This window comes from Heterodontus francisci, unplaced genomic scaffold (genome assembly GCF_036365525.1).
Source record: "Heterodontus francisci isolate sHetFra1 unplaced genomic scaffold, sHetFra1.hap1 HAP1_SCAFFOLD_824, whole genome shotgun sequence".
NCBI classification, from domain to species: domain Eukaryota; kingdom Metazoa; phylum Chordata; class Chondrichthyes; order Heterodontiformes; family Heterodontidae; genus Heterodontus; species Heterodontus francisci.
In genome coordinates, this window is record NW_027140269.1 from 311,357 (window position 1) to 329,785 (window position 18,429).

General features: G+C 48.6%; 1 protein-coding gene across 3 annotated transcripts in view; it reads left to right on the forward strand.

Annotated features, from left to right (window-relative positions):
• Window positions 1-906: 906 nt before the first annotated feature.
• The window catches only part of LOC137359168 (serum response factor-like), a 66,723-nt gene continuing 49,200 nt past the window's right edge, over window positions 907-18,429 (forward strand). The window contains exon 1 of one of the 3 annotated variants that reach the window (XM_068025239.1): window positions 907-1,789. In XM_068025239.1, the coding sequence (XP_067881340.1) occupies window positions 1,286-1,789 (504 nt within the window). In that variant the 5' untranslated portion in view covers window positions 907-1,285. The remainder of the gene's footprint in view (window positions 1,790-18,429) is intronic. The other 2 variants (XM_068025240.1, XM_068025241.1) reach the window with 2 other exon arrangements.

Consider the following 18,429-nt stretch of genomic DNA (forward strand, 5'->3'; position numbering starts at 1 on the left):
CACTCTCTCTCTCACTCTCTCTCTGTCCCACACTCTCTCTCTATCCCTCACTCTCTATCTCTCACTCTCTCTCTCTCCCTCACACCCTCTCTCTATCCCACACTCTGTCACTCTCTCTCTCACTCTCTCTCTGTCCCACACTCTCTCTCTATCCCTCTCACACTCTATCCCACACTCTCTTTATCCCACACTCTGTCACTCTCTCTCACTCTCTCTCTATCTCTCACTCTCTCTCTATCCCTCACTCTCTCTCTGTCCCACACTCTCTCTCTATCCCTCACTCTCTCTCTATCCCTCACACTCTCTCTATCCCTCACTCTCTCTCTATCCCACACTCTGTCACTCTCTCTCTCACTCTCTCTCTGTCCCACACTCCCTCTCTATCCCTCACTCTCTATCTCTCACTCTCTCTCTCTCCCTCACACACTCTCTCTATCCCACACTCTGTCACACTCTCTCTCTGTCCCACACTCTCTCTCTATTCCTCACTCTCTCTCTATTCCTCACTCTCTATCTCTCACTCTCTCTCTATCCCTCACTCTCACTCTCTCTCTATCCCTCACACTCTCTCTATCCCACACTCTCTCACTCTCTCTCTCCCTCACACACTCTCTCTATCCCACACTCTGTCACAGCAACAACTCGTCCTGCCTGCGCCGAGCTGCCGCCTATGATGTCATTGGAAGCCGCTGTGGTATGTAAATTATTCCAGGAGGGAGGAGGGGCTGCACCAATCAGCGGGCAGAGCGGTGACTCACCATATAAGGAGAGCTGGCGCCATAAAAGGAAACATTGTCTCTTTATATGGGGAGGGTGAAGTAGTGCCGGGTACGGGCCTGCTAGCTGCTCTTCATCCGCCAGTAAAAGCGGCGGAAAAGGGTTACCAGAGGCAGAAAACATTGCTTTATTTTGATTCAGTTTGAATTTTGAGGGAGGGGCGAGGTAGTTTGGGTTGAGGGTGATTTTAGTGGGTCCGGGTGAGTAGTGAGAGGAGGGATTACTTTCTGTGTGGTGTGTTGTCAGTGGCTGTGATCCGACCTGGGTTTCCTCTCCCGGTGTCTCCGGGTTCCACATTGTAACTAGTTTCCCCGCGGGAAGAGAGCCCGAGAGTGGGATAGGGAAACTGGGACAAGCTGGGATAGGGAGACCAGGACAGTCCGGGAGTGGGAACGGGACAGTCCGGGATAGAGAGTGGGAGAGCCCGGTAGTGGGAACGGGACTGGCACAGTCCGGGATAGGGAGCGGGACAGTCCGGGAGACAGGCCGCCTCTTGGAGCCGGGAACCATGTTACAGAGTCAGGCTGGAACTGGAGCCGCGGCCGCTGCTCCCGAGAACAGCAGCTCCCCAGCGGGCAGCCTCCAACAGGCAGTCCCTCAACCTCCAGCACCTCCTCCTACTGTCACCCCCCTCCTCCTGGGCAGTCTCCGGGAAAGGGAGCTCCCCAGCACCGCTGCTGCTTCTTACAGCGGCTCCGAGCCCAGCACTGATGAAGACGAGGAGCTGGTGGTGGCTCCGGCCCCGGTTGACAGGCGCGGGGTGAAGCGGCGTCTCTCCGACTTGGAGGCGGCGGCGGCCACTGGATTGGCCGGTGAGAGCGGGGGCGGCCTGACAGCGGCCGGAGGCGGCTACGGAGCAGCGGCGGCAGCAGGAGGAGGAGCGGCGGCGGGAGCCGGACTCAAACCCGGCAAGAAAACACGAGGGCGAGTGAAGATTAAAATGGAATTCATCGATAATAAACTGAGGAGATACACAACTTTCAGCAAGAGGAAGACTGGCATCATGAAGAAGGTGAGAGATATCTACACACACACACACACGAGGTGGTCCTGGGTCCGTCTGCCCGCCTACTCTTACCTACCTCTCACATACACATAGCATTTAACAGCGACAGACAGGGAGAAACCTCTGGATAGAGTCAAGGAGTGAGGCTGTGAGGGGGAAGGGGAGCGAGTGAGGCTGTGAGGGGGAATGGGGGGGGCGAGTGAGGCTGTGAGGGGGAAGGGGGGGGGCGAGTGAGGCTGTGAGGGGGAATGGGGGGGAGCGAGTGAGGCTGTGAGGGGGAAGGGGAGCGAGTGAGGCTGTGAGGGGGAAGGGGAGCGAGTGAGGCTGTGAGGGGGAAGGGGAGCGAGTGAGGCTGTGAGGGGGAATGGGGGGGAGTGTGAGGCTATGAGGGGGAATGGGGGGGGCGAGTGAGGCTATGAGGGGGAATGGGGGGGGCGAGTGAGGCTATGAGGGGGAATGGGGGGGAGCGAGTGAGGCTGTGAGAGGGAATGGGGGGGAGTGTGAGGCTATGAGGGGGAATGGGGGGGGCGAGTGAGGCTATGAGGGGGAATGGGGGGGAGTGTGAGGCTATGAGGGGGAATGGGGGGGGCGAGTGAGGCTATGAGGGGGAATGGGGGGGAGTGTGAGGCTGTGAGGGGGAATGGGGGGGGCGAGTGAGGCTGTGAGAGGGAATGGGGGGGAGTGTGAGGCTATGAGGGGGAATGGGGGGGGCGAGTGAGGCTATGAGGGGGAATGGGGGGGAGTGTGAGGCTGTGAGGGGGAATGGGGGGGGCGAGTGAGGCTATGAGGGGGAATGGGGGGGAGTGTGAGGCTATGAGGGGGAATGGGGGGGGCGAGTGAGGCTATGAGGGGGAATGGGGGGGAGTGTGAGGCTGTGAGGGGGAATGGGGGGGGCGAGTGAGGCTATGAGGGGGAATGGGGGGGGCGAGTGAGGCTATGAGGGGGAATGGGGGGGAGCGAGTGAGGCTGTGAGGGGGAATGGGGGGGGGGCGAGTGAGGCTGTGAGGGGGAATGGGGGGGGCGAGTGAGGCTGTGAGGGGAATGGGGGGGGCGAGTGAGGCTATGAGGGGGAATGGGGGGGGCGAGTGAGGCTATGAGGGGGAATGGGGGGGAGTGTGAGGCTATGAGGGGGAATGGGGGGGGCGAGTGAGGCTATGAGGGGGAATGGGGGGGAGTGTGAGGCTGTGAGGGGGAAGGGGAGCGAGTGAGGCTGTGAGGGGGAAGGGGAGCGAGTGAGGCTGTGAGGGGGAAGGGGAGCGAGTGAGGCTGTGAGGGGGAAGGGGAGCGAGTGAGGCTGTGAGGGGGAAGGGGAGCGAGTGAGGCTGTGAGGGGGAAGGGGAGCGAGTGAGGCTGTGAGGGGGAAGGGGAGCGAGTGAGGCTGTGAGGGGGAAGGGGAGCGAGTGAGGCTGTGAGGGGGAAGGGGAGCGAGTGAGGCTGTGAGGGGGAAGGGGAGCGAGTGAGGCTGTGAGGGGGAAGGGGAGCGAGTGAGGCTGTGAGGGGGAAGGGGAGCGAGTGAGGCTGTGAGGGGGAAGGGGAGCGAGTGAGGCTGTGAGGGGGAAGGGGAGCGAGTGAGGCTGTGAGGGGGAAGGGGAGCGAGTGAGGCTGTGAGGGGGAAGGGGAGCGAGTGAGGCTGTGAGGGGGAAGGGGAGCGAGTGAGGCTGTGAGGGGGAAGGGGAGCGAGTGAGGCTGTGAGGGGGAAGGGGAGCGAGTGAGGCTGTGAGGGGGAAGGGGAGCGAGTGAGGCTGTGAGGGGGAAGGGGAGCGAGTGAGGCTGTGAGGGGGAAGGGGAGCGAGTGAGGCTGTGAGGGGGAAGGGGAGCGAGTGAGGCTGTGAGGGGGAAGGGGAGCGAGTGAGGCTGTGAGGGGGAAGGGGAGCGAGTGAGGCTGTGAGGGGGAAGGGGAGCGAGTGAGGCTGTGAGGGGGAAGGGGAGCGAGTGAGGCTGTGAGGGGGAAGGGGAGCGAGTGAGGCTGTGAGGGGGAAGGGGAGCGAGTGAGGCTGTGAGGGGGAAGGGGAGCGTAGTGAGGCTGTGAGGGGGAAGGGGAGCGTAGTGAGGCTGTGAGGGGGAAGGGGGGGGCGTAGTGAGGCTGTGAGGGGGAAGGGGGGGGCGTAGTGAGGCTGTGAGGGGGAAGGGGGGGCGTAGTGAGGCTGTGAGGGGGAAGGGGGGGGCGTAGTGAGGCTGTGAGGGGGAAGGGGGGGGCGTAGTGAGGCTGTGAGGGGGAAGGGGGGGGCGTAGTGAGGCTGTGAGGGGGAAGGGGGGGGCGTAGTGAGGCTGTGAGGGGGAAGGGGGGGGCGTAGTGAGGCTGTGAGGGGGAAGGGGGGGGCGTAGTGAGGCTGTGAGGGGGAAGGGGGGGCGTAGTGAGGCTGTGAGGGGGAAGGGGGGGGCGTAGTGAGGCTGTGAGGGGGAAGGGGGGGGCGTAGTGAGGCTGTGAGGGGGAAGGGGGGGGCGTAGTGAGGCTGTGAGGGGGAAGGGGGGGGCGTAGTGAGGCTGTGAGGGGGAAGGGGGGGGCGTAGTGAGGCTGTGAGGGGGAAGGGGGGGGCGTAGTGAGGCTGTGAGGGGGAAGGGGGGGGCGTAGTGAGGCTGTGAGGGGGAAGGGGGGGGCGTAGTGAGGCTGTGAGGGGGAAGGGGGGGGCGTAGTGAGGCTGTGAGGGGGAAGGGGGGGGCGTAGTGAGGCTGTGAGGGGGAAGGGGGGGGCGTAGTGAGGCTGTGAGGGGAGGGCCGGGTGGCAAGGGGTGGGTGAGTCGGGGAGGGGGTGGGTGCGTCTGCGAGGCTGAATCCTCCCTTTAAAATGAACAAGAAAATAGGTAAAGCTATTAAAGTAACGGTGTGGGGTGCAGGTTGGAATAGGCACTGGTAAATTGTTAGGTATGTTTGGGGAAGGGCATGAAGAAAGAAAATGTTCCAGATGGAGTAAAGAAAGTGCAGTCGAGAGCCCCTGGAGATTGAAGGGACTTGCTGGGCTGGACGGTGTGTATAAAAATCTGTCTATTTACGTCTGTATACTGTCTATCCCAGTGAGCAGGCCGTGTGCTTGGATGAATTGTGACCGAACCTGGTTAATAGTGTAATTTCTTTTGCTGATGGTTGATTTCCACGCTGCTGATTATTCCTGCCATGGCCGATTAGCCTGCTCGCATCCACATGAAGGTTGGGTGCTTGAGTGAGCTATTGAAGGGAACTGTTCCCCAGCGATTTGGGGGATGTTAAAACTTTGTGCTAACGGTGAATTGTGAATGTCAGGTTGGCTGTGTGATCCAGTTTAAAGTGTCATGGCAGTCGGTATAGGCCACTGGGCTTTCAGGATATCAGCTGTTCTGTTGGTAATTGGGACCAGATAATCACGGTTGTGGATCTCGATCTTGTAGTTGAGGCCATGACCCCAATGTGGCCCCCTCCCCAGTTTGTTGCTGCTTATTCCGTTCCTCTTCCTGGTCACTGAGGCTGAACCAGACTGTTCACAACCTTGGCATCCGAGGTGACCCTGAGCTCTGATCCCATATCCCTACTTTATAATATCACTCATCTCCACCCTGCTGAGCTCATCTGCTGCTGCAACCCTCATCTACACATTTGTTAGCTCTATCCTTGTCTATTCCAACATTCTCTCAGCTGGCCTTGCATCTTGCCGAACCTGCTCACCCATCACTCCTGTACTTGCTGACCACCACCAGGAGGTTTGGAAATTCTTATTCTTCTGTTAAAATCTCTTCATGCAACCTTGCCTCCCCCAAGTCTGTAACTTACTTTATATAGCTTGCTGATCAATTTTGTCTGATAGCATTCCTGTGAAGCACCTTGGTGCATTTCTATTACATTAAAGACACTGGATAAATGCTAATTGTAATTAGGGCTTTACCTTTGGAATTAGCTGGCTTCTGTTTTAACTTTTTAAAAATATTTCATTCAGCATGTGTCAAGGAATGACCAGCTGTGAGTGACTAAAGGGAGCAGTTGAAACTTTGAGTTTGGAGTTGTCACTGTGTCTGGCACGGTTTAGTTCTCTCCAATTCTCTTCCTGCATTTTTTTTATTTGTTCATGGGATGTGGTTGTTGCTGGTGAGGTCAGCATTTATTGCTCGTCCCTAATTGCCCTTGAGAAGGTGGTGGTAAGCTGCCAACTTGAACCACTGCTGTCCATGTGGGGTAGGTACACCAACAGTGCTGTTAGGAAGGGAATTCCAGGATTTTGACCCAGCGACAGTGAAGGAACGGCGATATAGTTCCAAGTCAGGATGGTGAGTGACTTGGAGGGGAACTTGCAGGTGGTGGTGTTCCCATGTGTCTGCTGTCCTTGTCCTTCTAGGTGGTCGAGGCCGTGGGTTCTGTCTAAGGAGCCTTGGTGCATTGTTGCAGTGCATCTTGTAGAGGGTACACACTGCTGCCACTGTGCGTCGGTGGTGGAGGGAGTGAATGTTTGTAGATGGGGTGTCAATCAAGCGGGCTGCTTTGTCCTGGATGGTGTCGAACTTCTTGAGTGTTGTTGGAACTGCACCCATCCAGGCAAGTCGAGAGTATTCCATCACACTCCTGACTTGTGCCTTGTAGATGGTGGACAGGCTTTGGAGAGTCAGGAGGTGAGTTACTCGCATCAGGATTCCTCGCCTCTGACCTGCTCGTGTAGCCACGGTATTTATATGGTTACTCCAGTTCAGTTTCTGGTCAATGGTAACCCCAGGATGTTGATAGTGGAGGGATTCAGCGATGGTAATGCTGTTGAATGTCATGGGGAGATGGTTAGATTCTCTCTAGTTGGAGATGGTCATTGCCGGGCACTTGTGTGGCGCGAATGTTACTTGCCATTTCTCAGCCCAAGCCTGGATGTTGTCCAGGTCTTGCTGCATTTCTACACGGACAGCTTCAGTATCTGAGGAGTCATGAATGGTGCTGAACATTGTGCAATCATCAGCGAACATCCCCACTTCTAACCTTATGATTGAAGGAAGGTCATTGATGAAGCAGCTGAAGATGGTTGGGCCCAGGACATTATCCTGAGCAACTCCTGCAGTGATGTCCTGGGACTGCGATGATTGACCCCCAACAACCACAACCATCTTCCTTTGTGCTAGGTATGACTCCAGCCAGCGGAGAGTTTTCCCCCTGATTCCCATTGACCTCAGTTTTGCTAGGGCTCCTTGATGCCATACTCGGTCAAATGCTGCCTTGATGTCAAGGTCAGTCACTCTCACCTCACCTCTTGCGTTCAGCTCTTTTGTCCATGTTTGAACCAAGGCTGTCATGAGGTCAGGAGCTGAGTGGCCCTGGCGGAACCCAAACTGAGCGTCACTGCATAGGTTATTGCTAAGCAAGTGCTGCTTGATGGCACTGTTGATGACACCTTCCATCACTTTACTGATTGAGAGTAGACTGATGGGGGGTTAATTGGCCGGGTTGGATTATTCCTGCTTTTTGTGTACAGGACATACTTGGGCAATTTTCCACATTGCCTGGTCGATGCCAGTGTTGTAGCTGTACTGGAACAGCTTGGCTAGGGGTGCAGCAAGTTCTGGAGCACAGGTCTTCAGTACTATTGCCAGAATATTGTCAGGGCCCATAGCCTTTGCAGTATCCAGTGTCTTCAGTCATTTCTTGATATCGCGCGGAATGAATCAAATTGGCTGAAGTTTGGTATCTGTGATGCTGGGGACTTCAGGAGGGGGCCGAGATGGATCATGAACTTGGCACTTCTGGCTGAAGATTGTTGCAAATGCTTCAGCCTTATCTTTTGCACTGATGTGCTGGGCTCCCCCATCATTGAGGATGGGGATATTTGTGGAGCCACCTCCTCCAGTTAGTTGTTTAATTGTCCACCACCATTCACGGCTGGATTTGGCAGGACTGCAGAGCTTAGATCTGATCCGTTGGTTATGGGATTGCTTAGCTCTGTCTATCGCATGCTGCTTACGCAGTTTGGCATGCAGATAGTCCTGTGTTGTAGCTTCACCAGGTTGACACCTCATTTTGAGGTATGCCTGGTTCTGTTCCTGGCATGCCCTCCTGCACTCTTCATTGAACCAGGGTTGGTCTCCTGGCTTGATGGTAATGGTAGAGTGGGGGATATGCCGGTCTATGAGGTTACAGATTGTGGTTGAGTACAATTCTGCTGCTGCTGATGGCCCACAGCGCCTCATGGATGCCCAGTTTTGCATTGCTCGATCTGTTAGAAATCTATCCCATTTAGCACGGTGGTAGTGCCACACAACACGATGGAGGGTATCCTTAATGTGAAGGCGGGACTTCGTCTCCACAAGGACTGTGCGGTGGTCACTCCTACCAGTACTGTCATGGACAGAAGCATCTGCGGCAGGCAGATTGGTGAGGACGAGGTCAAGTATGTTTTTCCCTCGTGTTGGTTCCCCCCGCCCCCCCACCTGCTGCAGACCCAGTTTAGCAGCTATGTCCTTTAGGACTCGGCCGCTCGGTCAGTACTGGTGCTGCCGAGCCACTCTTGGTGATGGACATTGAAGTCTCCCACCCAGAGTACATTTTGTGCCCTTGCCGCCCTCAATGCTTCCTCCAAGTGGTGTTCAACATGGAGGAGTACTGACTCATCAGCTGAGGGAGGGCAGTAGGTGGTAACCAGTAGGAGGTTACCTTGCCCATGTTTGGCCTGATGCCATGAGACTTCATGGGGTCCAGGTTTGATGTTGAGGATTCCCAGGGCAACTCCCTCCCTACTATGTACCACTGTCCCACCACCTCTGCTGGGTCTGTCCTGCCGGTGGGACAGGACATACTCGGGGATGGTGATGGCAGTGTCTGGGACATTGTCTGTAAGGTATGACTCTGTGAGTATGACTATGTCAGACTGTTGATTGACTAGTCTGTGGGACAGCTCTCCCAACTTTGGCACAAGCCACCAGATGTTAGTAAGGAGGACTTTGCAGGGTCAACAGGGCTGGGTTTGCCGTTGTTGTTTCCGGTGTCTCGGTCGATGCCGGGTGGTCTGTCTGGTTTCATTCCTTTTTATTGACTGTGTAGCAGTTAGGTACAACTGAGTGGCTTGCTAGGCCATTTCAGAGGGCATGTAAGAGTTAACCACATTGCTGTGGGTCTGGAGTCACATGTCGGCCAGACCAGGTAAGGACAGCAGATTTCCTTCCCTAAAGGACATTAGTGAACCAGATGGGTTTTTAGAACAATCGACAATGATTTCATGGCCATCATTAGACTAGCTTTTCATTCCAGATTTATTAATTAAATTCAAATTCCACCTTCTGCTGTTGTGGGATTCGAACCCATGTCCCCAGAGCAATACCCTGGGTTACTAGTCCAGTGATAATACCACTACGCCACCACCTATCCTGTGTTTGTAGTATATATAAATGATTTGGAGGAAAATGTAGCCGGTCTGATTAGTAAGTTTGCGGACGACACAAAGGTTGGTGGAATTGCGGATAATGATGAGGATTGTCAGAGGATACAGCAGGATATAGATCGGTTGGAGACTTGGGCGGAGAAATGGCAGATGGAGTTTAATCCGGACAAATGTGAGGTAATGCATTTTGGAAGGTCTGATGCAGGTCAGTAAATGGCAGAACCCTTAGGAGTATTGACAGGCAGAGAGATCTGGGTGTACAGGTCCACAGGTCACAAAGTGGCAACGCAGGTGGATAAGGTAGTCAAGAAGGCATACGGCATGCTTGCCTTCATCGGTCGGGGCATAGAGTATAAAAATTGGCAAGTCATGTTGCAGCTGTACGGAGTCTTAGTTAGGCCACACTTGGAATATTGCATACAATTCTGGTCGCCACACTACCAGAAGGACGTGGAGGCTTTGGAGAGGGTACAGAGGAGGTTTACCAGGATGTTGCCTGATCTAGAGGGCATTAGCTATGAGGAGAGGTTGGATAAACTCGGATTGTTTTCACTGGAACGACGGAGGTGGAGGGGCGACATGGTAGAGGTTTACAAAGTTATGAGTGGCATGCACAGAGTGGATAGTCAGAAGCTTTTTCGCAGGGTGGAAGAGTCAGTTACTAGGGGACATAGGTTTAAGGTGCGAGGGGCAAAGTTTAGAGGGGATGTGCGAGGCAAGTTCTTTACACAGAGGGTGGTGAGTGCCTGGAACTTGCTGCCGGTGAGGTGGTGGAAGCAGATACGATAGCGAAGTTTAAGAGACATCTTGACAAATACATGAATAGGAAGGGAATAGAGGGATATGGGCCCCGGAAGTACAGAAGGTGTTAGTTTAGACAGGCATCCAGATTGGTGCAGGCTTGGAGGGCCGAATGGCCTGTTCCTGTGCTGTACTGTTCTTTGATGTCGTCTATATCAATTTTATCAAGGCTTTTGATAACATTCCACTGGCAGACTAGTCACAAAACCAAAGGCCCATGGTATCTAAGGGAAAGTGGCAAATTGGATTCACAATTGGCTCAGAGGCATGAAGCAAAGGGTAATGGTAGATGGATGTTTTTGTGATTGGAAGACTGTTCCCTGTGGAGTTCCATCGGGCTCTGAATAGGTCCCTTGGTTTTTGTGGTGTATATATAAATGATTTGCCTTTGAATGTAGGGGTATGATTTAAAAAGCTTGATAATGAAGAAGAAAGCTGTCGACTGCAGGAAGTTATCAATGGACTAGACGGGAGGCGGAACAGTGGCAAATAGAGTTCAATATGGAGAAGTGGGGGATAGCTTTCCCCAAATGCACTGACAAGGCATGAGGATGTTGCCAGGGATGGAGAATTTTAGCTATGAGGAAAGGTTGGATGGGCTGGGGTTTTCTTTGGAATAGAGGAGGCTGAGAGATTTAATTGAGGTGTATAAAATTATGAGGGGCCTAGACAGATTGGATGGGAAGGACCTATTTCCATTAACAGAGGTTAATAACCAGGGAGCTTAGGTTTAACGTAATTGGCAGAAGGATAAGAGGGTAATTGAGTATTTTTTCACCCAGAGGGTGGTGGGGGTCTGGAACTCACTGCGTATAAGAGTGGTAGAGGCAGAAACCCTCAACTCATTTAAAAACACTTGGATATTCACTTGAAGTGCTCTGGATCAAGAGTTGGAAAGTGGGATTAGACCGGATAGATCTATTTGGGCTGGTATGGACACGATGGGCCGAATGGCCAACTACTGTGCCTTATATCTTTCTATGTTTCTGTTGGGAAGACTGAGGCTGCTGTTTTCGGTCCCTGCCACAAAAACGGCGTACTCTATCTACTGACTCCATCCCTCTCCCTCGCAACTGTCTGAGGCTGAACCAGACTGTTCTCAACCTTAGTGTCATGTTTGACCTTGGGATGAGCTTCCAGCCATACATCACTAAGATTGCCTTTTTCTATCTCTAACATCTCCTGACTTTGCCCCGTCTCAGCTGATCTGCCACTGAAACTCTCATCCTTGCCTTTGTTACCTTCGGACTTGACTATTCCGATGCACTGCTGGCTGGTCTCCCACATTCTACTGTCTGTAAACTCAAGGTTATCCAAAACTCTTGCCTGTGTCATTAGTTACACCAATTCCCATCTGTCACCCCTGTGCTCACTGATAGTCATTGGCTCCTGGCAAGCAATGCTCAATTTAAAAAAAACATTCTCATCCTTGTTTTCAGATCCCTCCATGACCTCACCCCTCCCTATCTCTGTAATCTCCTCCATGACCTCGCCCCTCCCTATCTCTAATCTCTTCCATGACCTCGCCCCTCCCTATCTCTAATCTCTTCCATGACCTCGCCCCTCCCTATCTCTGTAATCTCCTCCATGACCTCGCCCCTCCCTATCTCTGTAATCTCCTCCATGACCTCGCCCCTCCCTATCTCTGTAATCTCCTCCATGACCTCGCCCCTCCCTATCTCTGTAATCTCCTCCATGACCTCGCCCCTCCCTATCTCTGTAATCTCCTCCATGACCTCGCCCCTCCCTATCTCTGTAATCTCCTCCATGACCTCGCCCCTCCCTATCTCTGTAATCTCCTCCATGACCTCGCCCCTCCCTATCTCTGTAATCTCCTCCATGACCTCGCCCCTCCCTATCTCTCTAATCTCCTCCATGACCTCGCCCCTCCCTATCTCTGTAATTTTCTGCAGCCCCACAACCATCAGTAACCTGTACTCGTATAATTCTGGCCTCTTGTGCATCCCTGATTTTAATCGCTCCACCATTGGTGACTACGCCTTCAGCTGCCTAGGCTCTAAACGCGAATACCCCCTCTCCACCTTGCTGCCTCGCTATCTCACTTTCCTCCTTTAAAACACTCCTTAAAACGTACCTGTTTGACTGAGCTTTTGACCATCTTCTGTAATATTGCCTTATGTGGCTCAGTGTCAGATTTTACTGTATCTTGGGAAGTCCCAAAGTCCTTCAGCCAATGAAATATTCTTGAAATGTAGGCATTACGACTAACATTAAAATGCAGCAGCTGATTTGTTCATCGCAGTGAAACAAAGGACCATATATTCTATTTTAGTGATGTTGGTGAAGGGATATATATTGATCAGGACACCAAGGCGAACTCCCCTACTTCTCTTCAGTATTGTGCTCTGGGATCTTTTATGTCCACTTTAGAATCATAGAATGGTTACAGTACAGAAAGAGGCCATTTGGCCCATCAAGCCCTGCTGGCTCTCTGCACGAGCAATTTAGCTAGTCCTATCTTCTGCCCTGTCCTTATAGCCCTGCAAATTTCTTTCCTTCAAATAAGTAGCTAATTCTCTTTTTTGAAAGCCATGATTAAATCTGCCTCCACCACACTCTTGGGCAGTATATTCCAGATCGTAATCACTCAATGTGTTAATTTTCCTCATGTCGCTGATGCTGCTTTTTCGAGTCACCTTAAATCAGTGTCCTCTGCTTCTTGCCAGTGGGAGTAGTTTCTATTTAGACACCTCGTGATTTTGAACACTGCTATCAAATCTCTCAACCCTTCTCTGAAGAGAACAACCCCAGCTTCTCTACGCTATCCATATATCTCTGGAACCATTCTCGTGAATCTTTTCTGCACTCTCCCTAATGCCTTCGTATTGTTACGACCAAGGCGGGAGTAATGCACTGTTAATTCAGTCCCACTACTCCACAGTTCACAGCATATATTAGTAAAGTTTCCCACCTACCAGAAAATAGCCAAATTAAACGCACTATTTGTCCCCCAGAATAAAACACCCCAAACCAGGTTTCTTGAAACAACAACAAAATTAACTATTTATGAATAAACTAGGTCTTGAGCAATAGTGAGATAACTCTGTGTGAAATAGATTCTTTTAAAACTTCATATTCTTCCTAACCCTCATGCGCACACACACATTCAAAAAAACAGTTAACCAGGGAAAAAGTTTTCTCTGTTTACAACTGTTTATTAGGAATAATAAACTAATAGGGTTGTCAAGGTCTGGTAGGATATTTCTGGGTCGGTGAGATGTCCCAGAGATGAATAGTTGGGTGCCACTCAGTCTCTCCTGGCGAGGTTGTTGAACAGTCTGATGGGTAGGCTTTCAAGGCAATTGGGTAGGCCTTTCAGCAAAGGGCTGTAGCAACTGGCCTACTTGGGTTCTGAAGTAGCAGTCTAGCAATAGAAGCTTTCTTGAGATTTCAGGATCTCCCAAAACACAAAAGGCAACAGGAATCACTCTTGAGGCAGAGATTCTTGAGACTGGAGGCAATAGGAAACTGCTGCCTTTCAATGCCTCTCTGCAAAGCAGTCTTCTTCCATAGACAGCAGCAGTTCCTCTTTTCCTGGGTCTTTTTTCCTTTCCAGGGGCCTTTTCCTCTCCAGGCAGACCACAGCCACCACCTCGAATGAAGGATTTCTTTTTCTGAGAGGCAAGTCGTCTTTTACGGAGAGTAGGTCTTTTTCTCTTGTCTGCAAAAAGGTCTCAGCCAGCTCACTGCATGCTGCTGGTCCAGCCCACACCACTTTCAGAATGCAAAGTGACACTAAAACCCACAATTAAGTCATGTGATAGTCATAAATCTTCCTGCCATTTCCCTGTTGAGCTGCTTGGAAACAGGTGCCTTGCAGTCTGTGCACACTTCACTCAGTCCTCAATTCTAATATCAGCTCTTAGAGCACTTTCTGCAAAGAAAAATAGAAACACTCACATAACCATATCCTATCTAAAGTGCAGTGTCCAGAACTGAACACAGTACTCCAGTTGAGGCCAAACCAGAGTTTTGTATGGGTGCATCATAAAACTTCCTTGCTTTACTACTCTACATGCCGATTTATAAAGCCCAGGATTCCATATGCCTTATTACCTGCTTTCTCAACCTTCCCTGCCACCTTCAGTGATTTGTGCACATATACATGTCCCTCTGTTTTCCTGCGCTCCAAATTTGTTAGAATCTGATATAAAGGATGTGATAACTAGACACACAAAAGAAAAGTATTATTGGGCAGAGTCAACATGGATTTATGAAGGGGAAATCGTGTTTGACAAACCTGTTAGGAGTTTTTTGAGGATGTTACTTGCAGCATAGAAAAAGGAGAACCAGTGGATGTGGTGTATTTGGATTTTCAGAAGATTTTTGATAAGGTCCCACAAAGGAGATTAGTAAACAAAATTAGAGCACATGGGATTGGGGGTAAGATACTGGTATGGATTGAGAATTGGTTAACAGACAGAAAACCGAGTAGGAATAAATGGATCATTCACAGGGTGGCAGGCTGTTACTAGTGGGATGCTGCAAGGATCAGTGCTGGGGCCACAGTTGTTCACAATCTTGCTCGCCCTCCCCAGCACTGGATAATGTGCTGCTGCGGTTCTATATCTATGCATTAATTAAATACAAATTTGTAAAGGAGCTGCCAGCTCTGAGAAGTCGGAACTATCGGAAGAGATGGATGCAGCAGGAAAATAAAGGTTGCTGGGTGACCTGACCTAGTAGAGCTCTTTAAATTATGAAGGTGGTTGAAAGGGTTGTTGCAGCGGAGATGTTTCCATCTGCGGGGGAGACCAGCACTAGCTTAAATATGAGATAGTCAGCACTAAATTCAGTAAGGAATTCAGGAGAAACTTCTTCACCTGGTAAAATTCCACATTCTAACTGTCCTCCAGGTAGAGTAATTGAGGTGAATGGTATAGATGCATTTAATGGGAAGTTAGATTTGCTCATGAGGGAGAGGGGAATCGAAGCATCTATGGATGTGATTAGATGAAGTAAATAGAGTGGGAAGAGCAGTTGATCTGATCAGCCTGTTTACCTGCTGTAATTTCCATGTAATACTATCTTCAGCAGAGGGAATTGTACATCCTTGGTTCCCAGGCCAATGTTGGGTAAAATGTGGATGTTGCAGTGTCATTGGGTGTTGAAGGGGTTTACTGCAAGTGAATGTTACCGGGAAACTGTTGCATCTGACGGTGAGAAAGCACCAGAGTTTTACCTGTGTGTGGGGCCTGGTTGCTGCCTCCTCGCCTTCAGGCTGCTGACTAGTACGGAAGCATCCCACAAATGTTGGAGCCCGGTTCAGTGCACATTTAGGTCATCGTTCCAGGTATCAGCCTAAATACTGAATGCTGGCAGTTGAACTGTGGAGTTCCAACAGGGAGAACTGGATAGAGGTTCGCAATGGGACCCTAGCCGAGTGTTAAATAGAAGTTAGAGCATCGAAACAACAGGTCGGTTGTCTCAACTGGCCTCTGTTGATGTTTGTTGCAATGGGTTTGCTCCCACTTGGCTTCACGTAGCCCTATCAGCATATCCTCCTTGTCTGTCTCCAATACCTTTCCAGCTTCCTCTTAAATATTCCTGTCATGCTAGACTCCCCAGGGGCAGAGGCAAATTATAGTCCCAAATATTTCCCTGATTCTTTTTTCATTCATTTGTGGGATGTGAGTGTCACAGGCAAGGTCAGTATTTATTGCCCTTGAAGATGATGAGCTGGTCCAGACAGCTCAGTCCCATACTCGGTGCCTCTGCCTCTTGCGTGCTGTAACTTTGGGAAAGTGTTAAAATGGAGACACATAGCACACTATCCCAGCTGTTGAACTGCAGTTTATTATAATATAGCACAGTGTCCGAGCTGTTGAACTGCAGTTTATTATTATATAGCACAGTGTCCGAGCTGTTAAACTGCAGTTTATTATTATATAGCACAGTGTCCGAGCTGTTAAACTGCAGTTTATTATTATATAACAGTGTCCGAGCTGTTAAACTGCAGTTTATTATTATATAGCACAGTGTCCGAGCTATTAAACTGCAGTTTATTATTATATAGCACAGTGTCCGAGCTATTAAACTGCAGTTTATTATTATATAGCACAGTGTCCGAGCTGTTAAACTGCAGTTTATTATTATATAGCACAGTGTCCGAGCTATTAAACTGCAGTTTATTATTATATAGCACAGTGTCCGAGCTATTAAACTGCAGTTTATTATAATATAGCAGTGTCCGAGCTGTTAAACTGCAGTTTATTATTATACAGCAGTGTCCGAGCTATTAAACTGCAGTTTATTATTATATAGCACAGTGTCCGAGCTGTTAAACTGCAGTTTATTATTATATAGCACAGTGTCCGAGCTGTTAAACTGCAGTTTATTATTATATAGCACAGTGTCCGAGCTGTTAAACTGCAGTTTGTTATTATATAACACAGTGTCCGAGCTATTAAACTGCAGTTTGTTATTATATAACAGTGTCCGAGCTGTTAAACTGCAGTTTATTATTATATAACAGTGTCCGAGCTATTAAACTGCAGTTTATTATTATATAACAGTGTCCGAGCTGTTAAACTGCAGTTTATTATTATATAACAGTGTCCGAGCTATTAAACTGCAGTTTATTATTATATAGCACAGTGTCCGAGCTATTAAACTGCAGTTTATTATTATATAGCACAGTGTCCGAGCTGTTAAACTGTAGTTTATTATTATATAGCACAGTGTCCGAGCTGTTAAACTGCAGTTTATTATTATATAGCACAGTGTCCGAGCTATTAAACTGCAGTTTATTATTATATAGCACAGTGTCCGAGCTGTTAAACTGCAGTTTATTATTATATAGCACAGTGTCCGAGCTATTAAACTGCAGTTTATTATTATATAGCACAGTGTCCTCGCTGTTAAACTGCAGTTTATTATTATATAGCACAGTGTCCTCGCTGTTAAACTGCAGTTTATTATTATATAGCACAGTGTCCGAGCTATTAAACTGCAGTTTATTATTATATAGCACAGTGTCCTAGTTGTTAAACTGTAGTTTATTATAATACAGCACAGTGTCCTAGTTGTTAAACTGCAGTTTATTATTATATAGCACAGTGTCCTAGTTGTTAAACTGCAGTTTATTATTATATAGCACAGTGTCCTAGTTGTTAAACTGCAGTTTATTATTATATAACAGTGTCCTAGTTGTTAAACTGTAGTTTATTATTCTACTGCACAGTGTCCTAGCTGTTAAACTGCAGTTTATTATTATATAGCACAGTGTCCGAGCTGTTAAACTGCAGTTTATTATTATATAGCAGTGTCCGAGCTGTTAAACTGTAGTTTATTATTATATAGCAGTGTCCGAGCTATTAAACTGCAGTTTATTATTATATAGCACAGTGTCCGAGCTATTAAACTGCAGTTTATTATTATATAGCACAGTGTCCGAGCTATTAAACTGCAGTTTATTATATAACACAGTGTCCTCGCTGTTAAACTGCAGTTTATTATTATATAGCACAGTGTCCGAGCTATTAAACTGCAGTTTATTATTATATAGCACAGTGTCCGAGCTGTTAAACTGCAGTTTATTATTATATAACACAGTGTCCGAGCTGTTAAACTGCAGTTTATTATTATATAACAGTGACCTAGTTGTTAAACTGCAGTTTATTATTATACAGCACAGTGTCCTAGTTGTTAAACTGCAGTTTATTATTATATAACACAGTGTCCTAGTTGTTAAACTGCAGTTTATTATTATATAACACAGTGACCTTGTTGTTAAACTGCAGTTTATTATTATATAACACAGTGACCTAGTTGTTAAACTGCAGTTTATTATTATATAACACAGTGACCTAGTTGTTAAACTGCAGTTTATTATTATATAACACAGTGACCTTGTTGTTAAACTGCAGTTTATTATTATATAACACAGTGACCTTGTTGTTAAACTGCAGTTTATTATTATATAACACAGTGACCTAGTTGTTAAACTGCAGTTTATTATTATATAACACAGTGACCTAGTTGTTAAACTGCAGTTTATTATTATATAACACAGTGACCTAGTTGTTAAACTGCAGTTTATTATTATATAACACAGTGTCCTAGTTGTTAAACTGCAGTTTATTATTATATAACACAGTGACCTAGTTGTTAAACTGCAGTTTATTATATAACACAGTGACCTTGTTGTTAAACTGCAGTTTATTATTATATAACACAGTGACCTAGTTGTTAAACTGCAGTTTATTATTATATAACACAGTGACCTAGTTGTTAAACTGCAGTTTATTATTATATAGCACAGTGACCTAGTTGTTAAACTGCAGTTTATTATTATATAACACAGTGACCTTGTTGTTAAACTGCAGTTTATTATTATATAACACAGTGACCTTGTTGTTAAACTGCAGTTTATTATTATATAACACAGTGACCTAGTTGTTAAACTGCAGTTTATTATTATATAACACAGTGACCTAGTTGTTAAACTGCAGTTTATTATTATATAACACAGTGACCTAGTTGTTAAACTGCAGTTTATTATTATATAGCA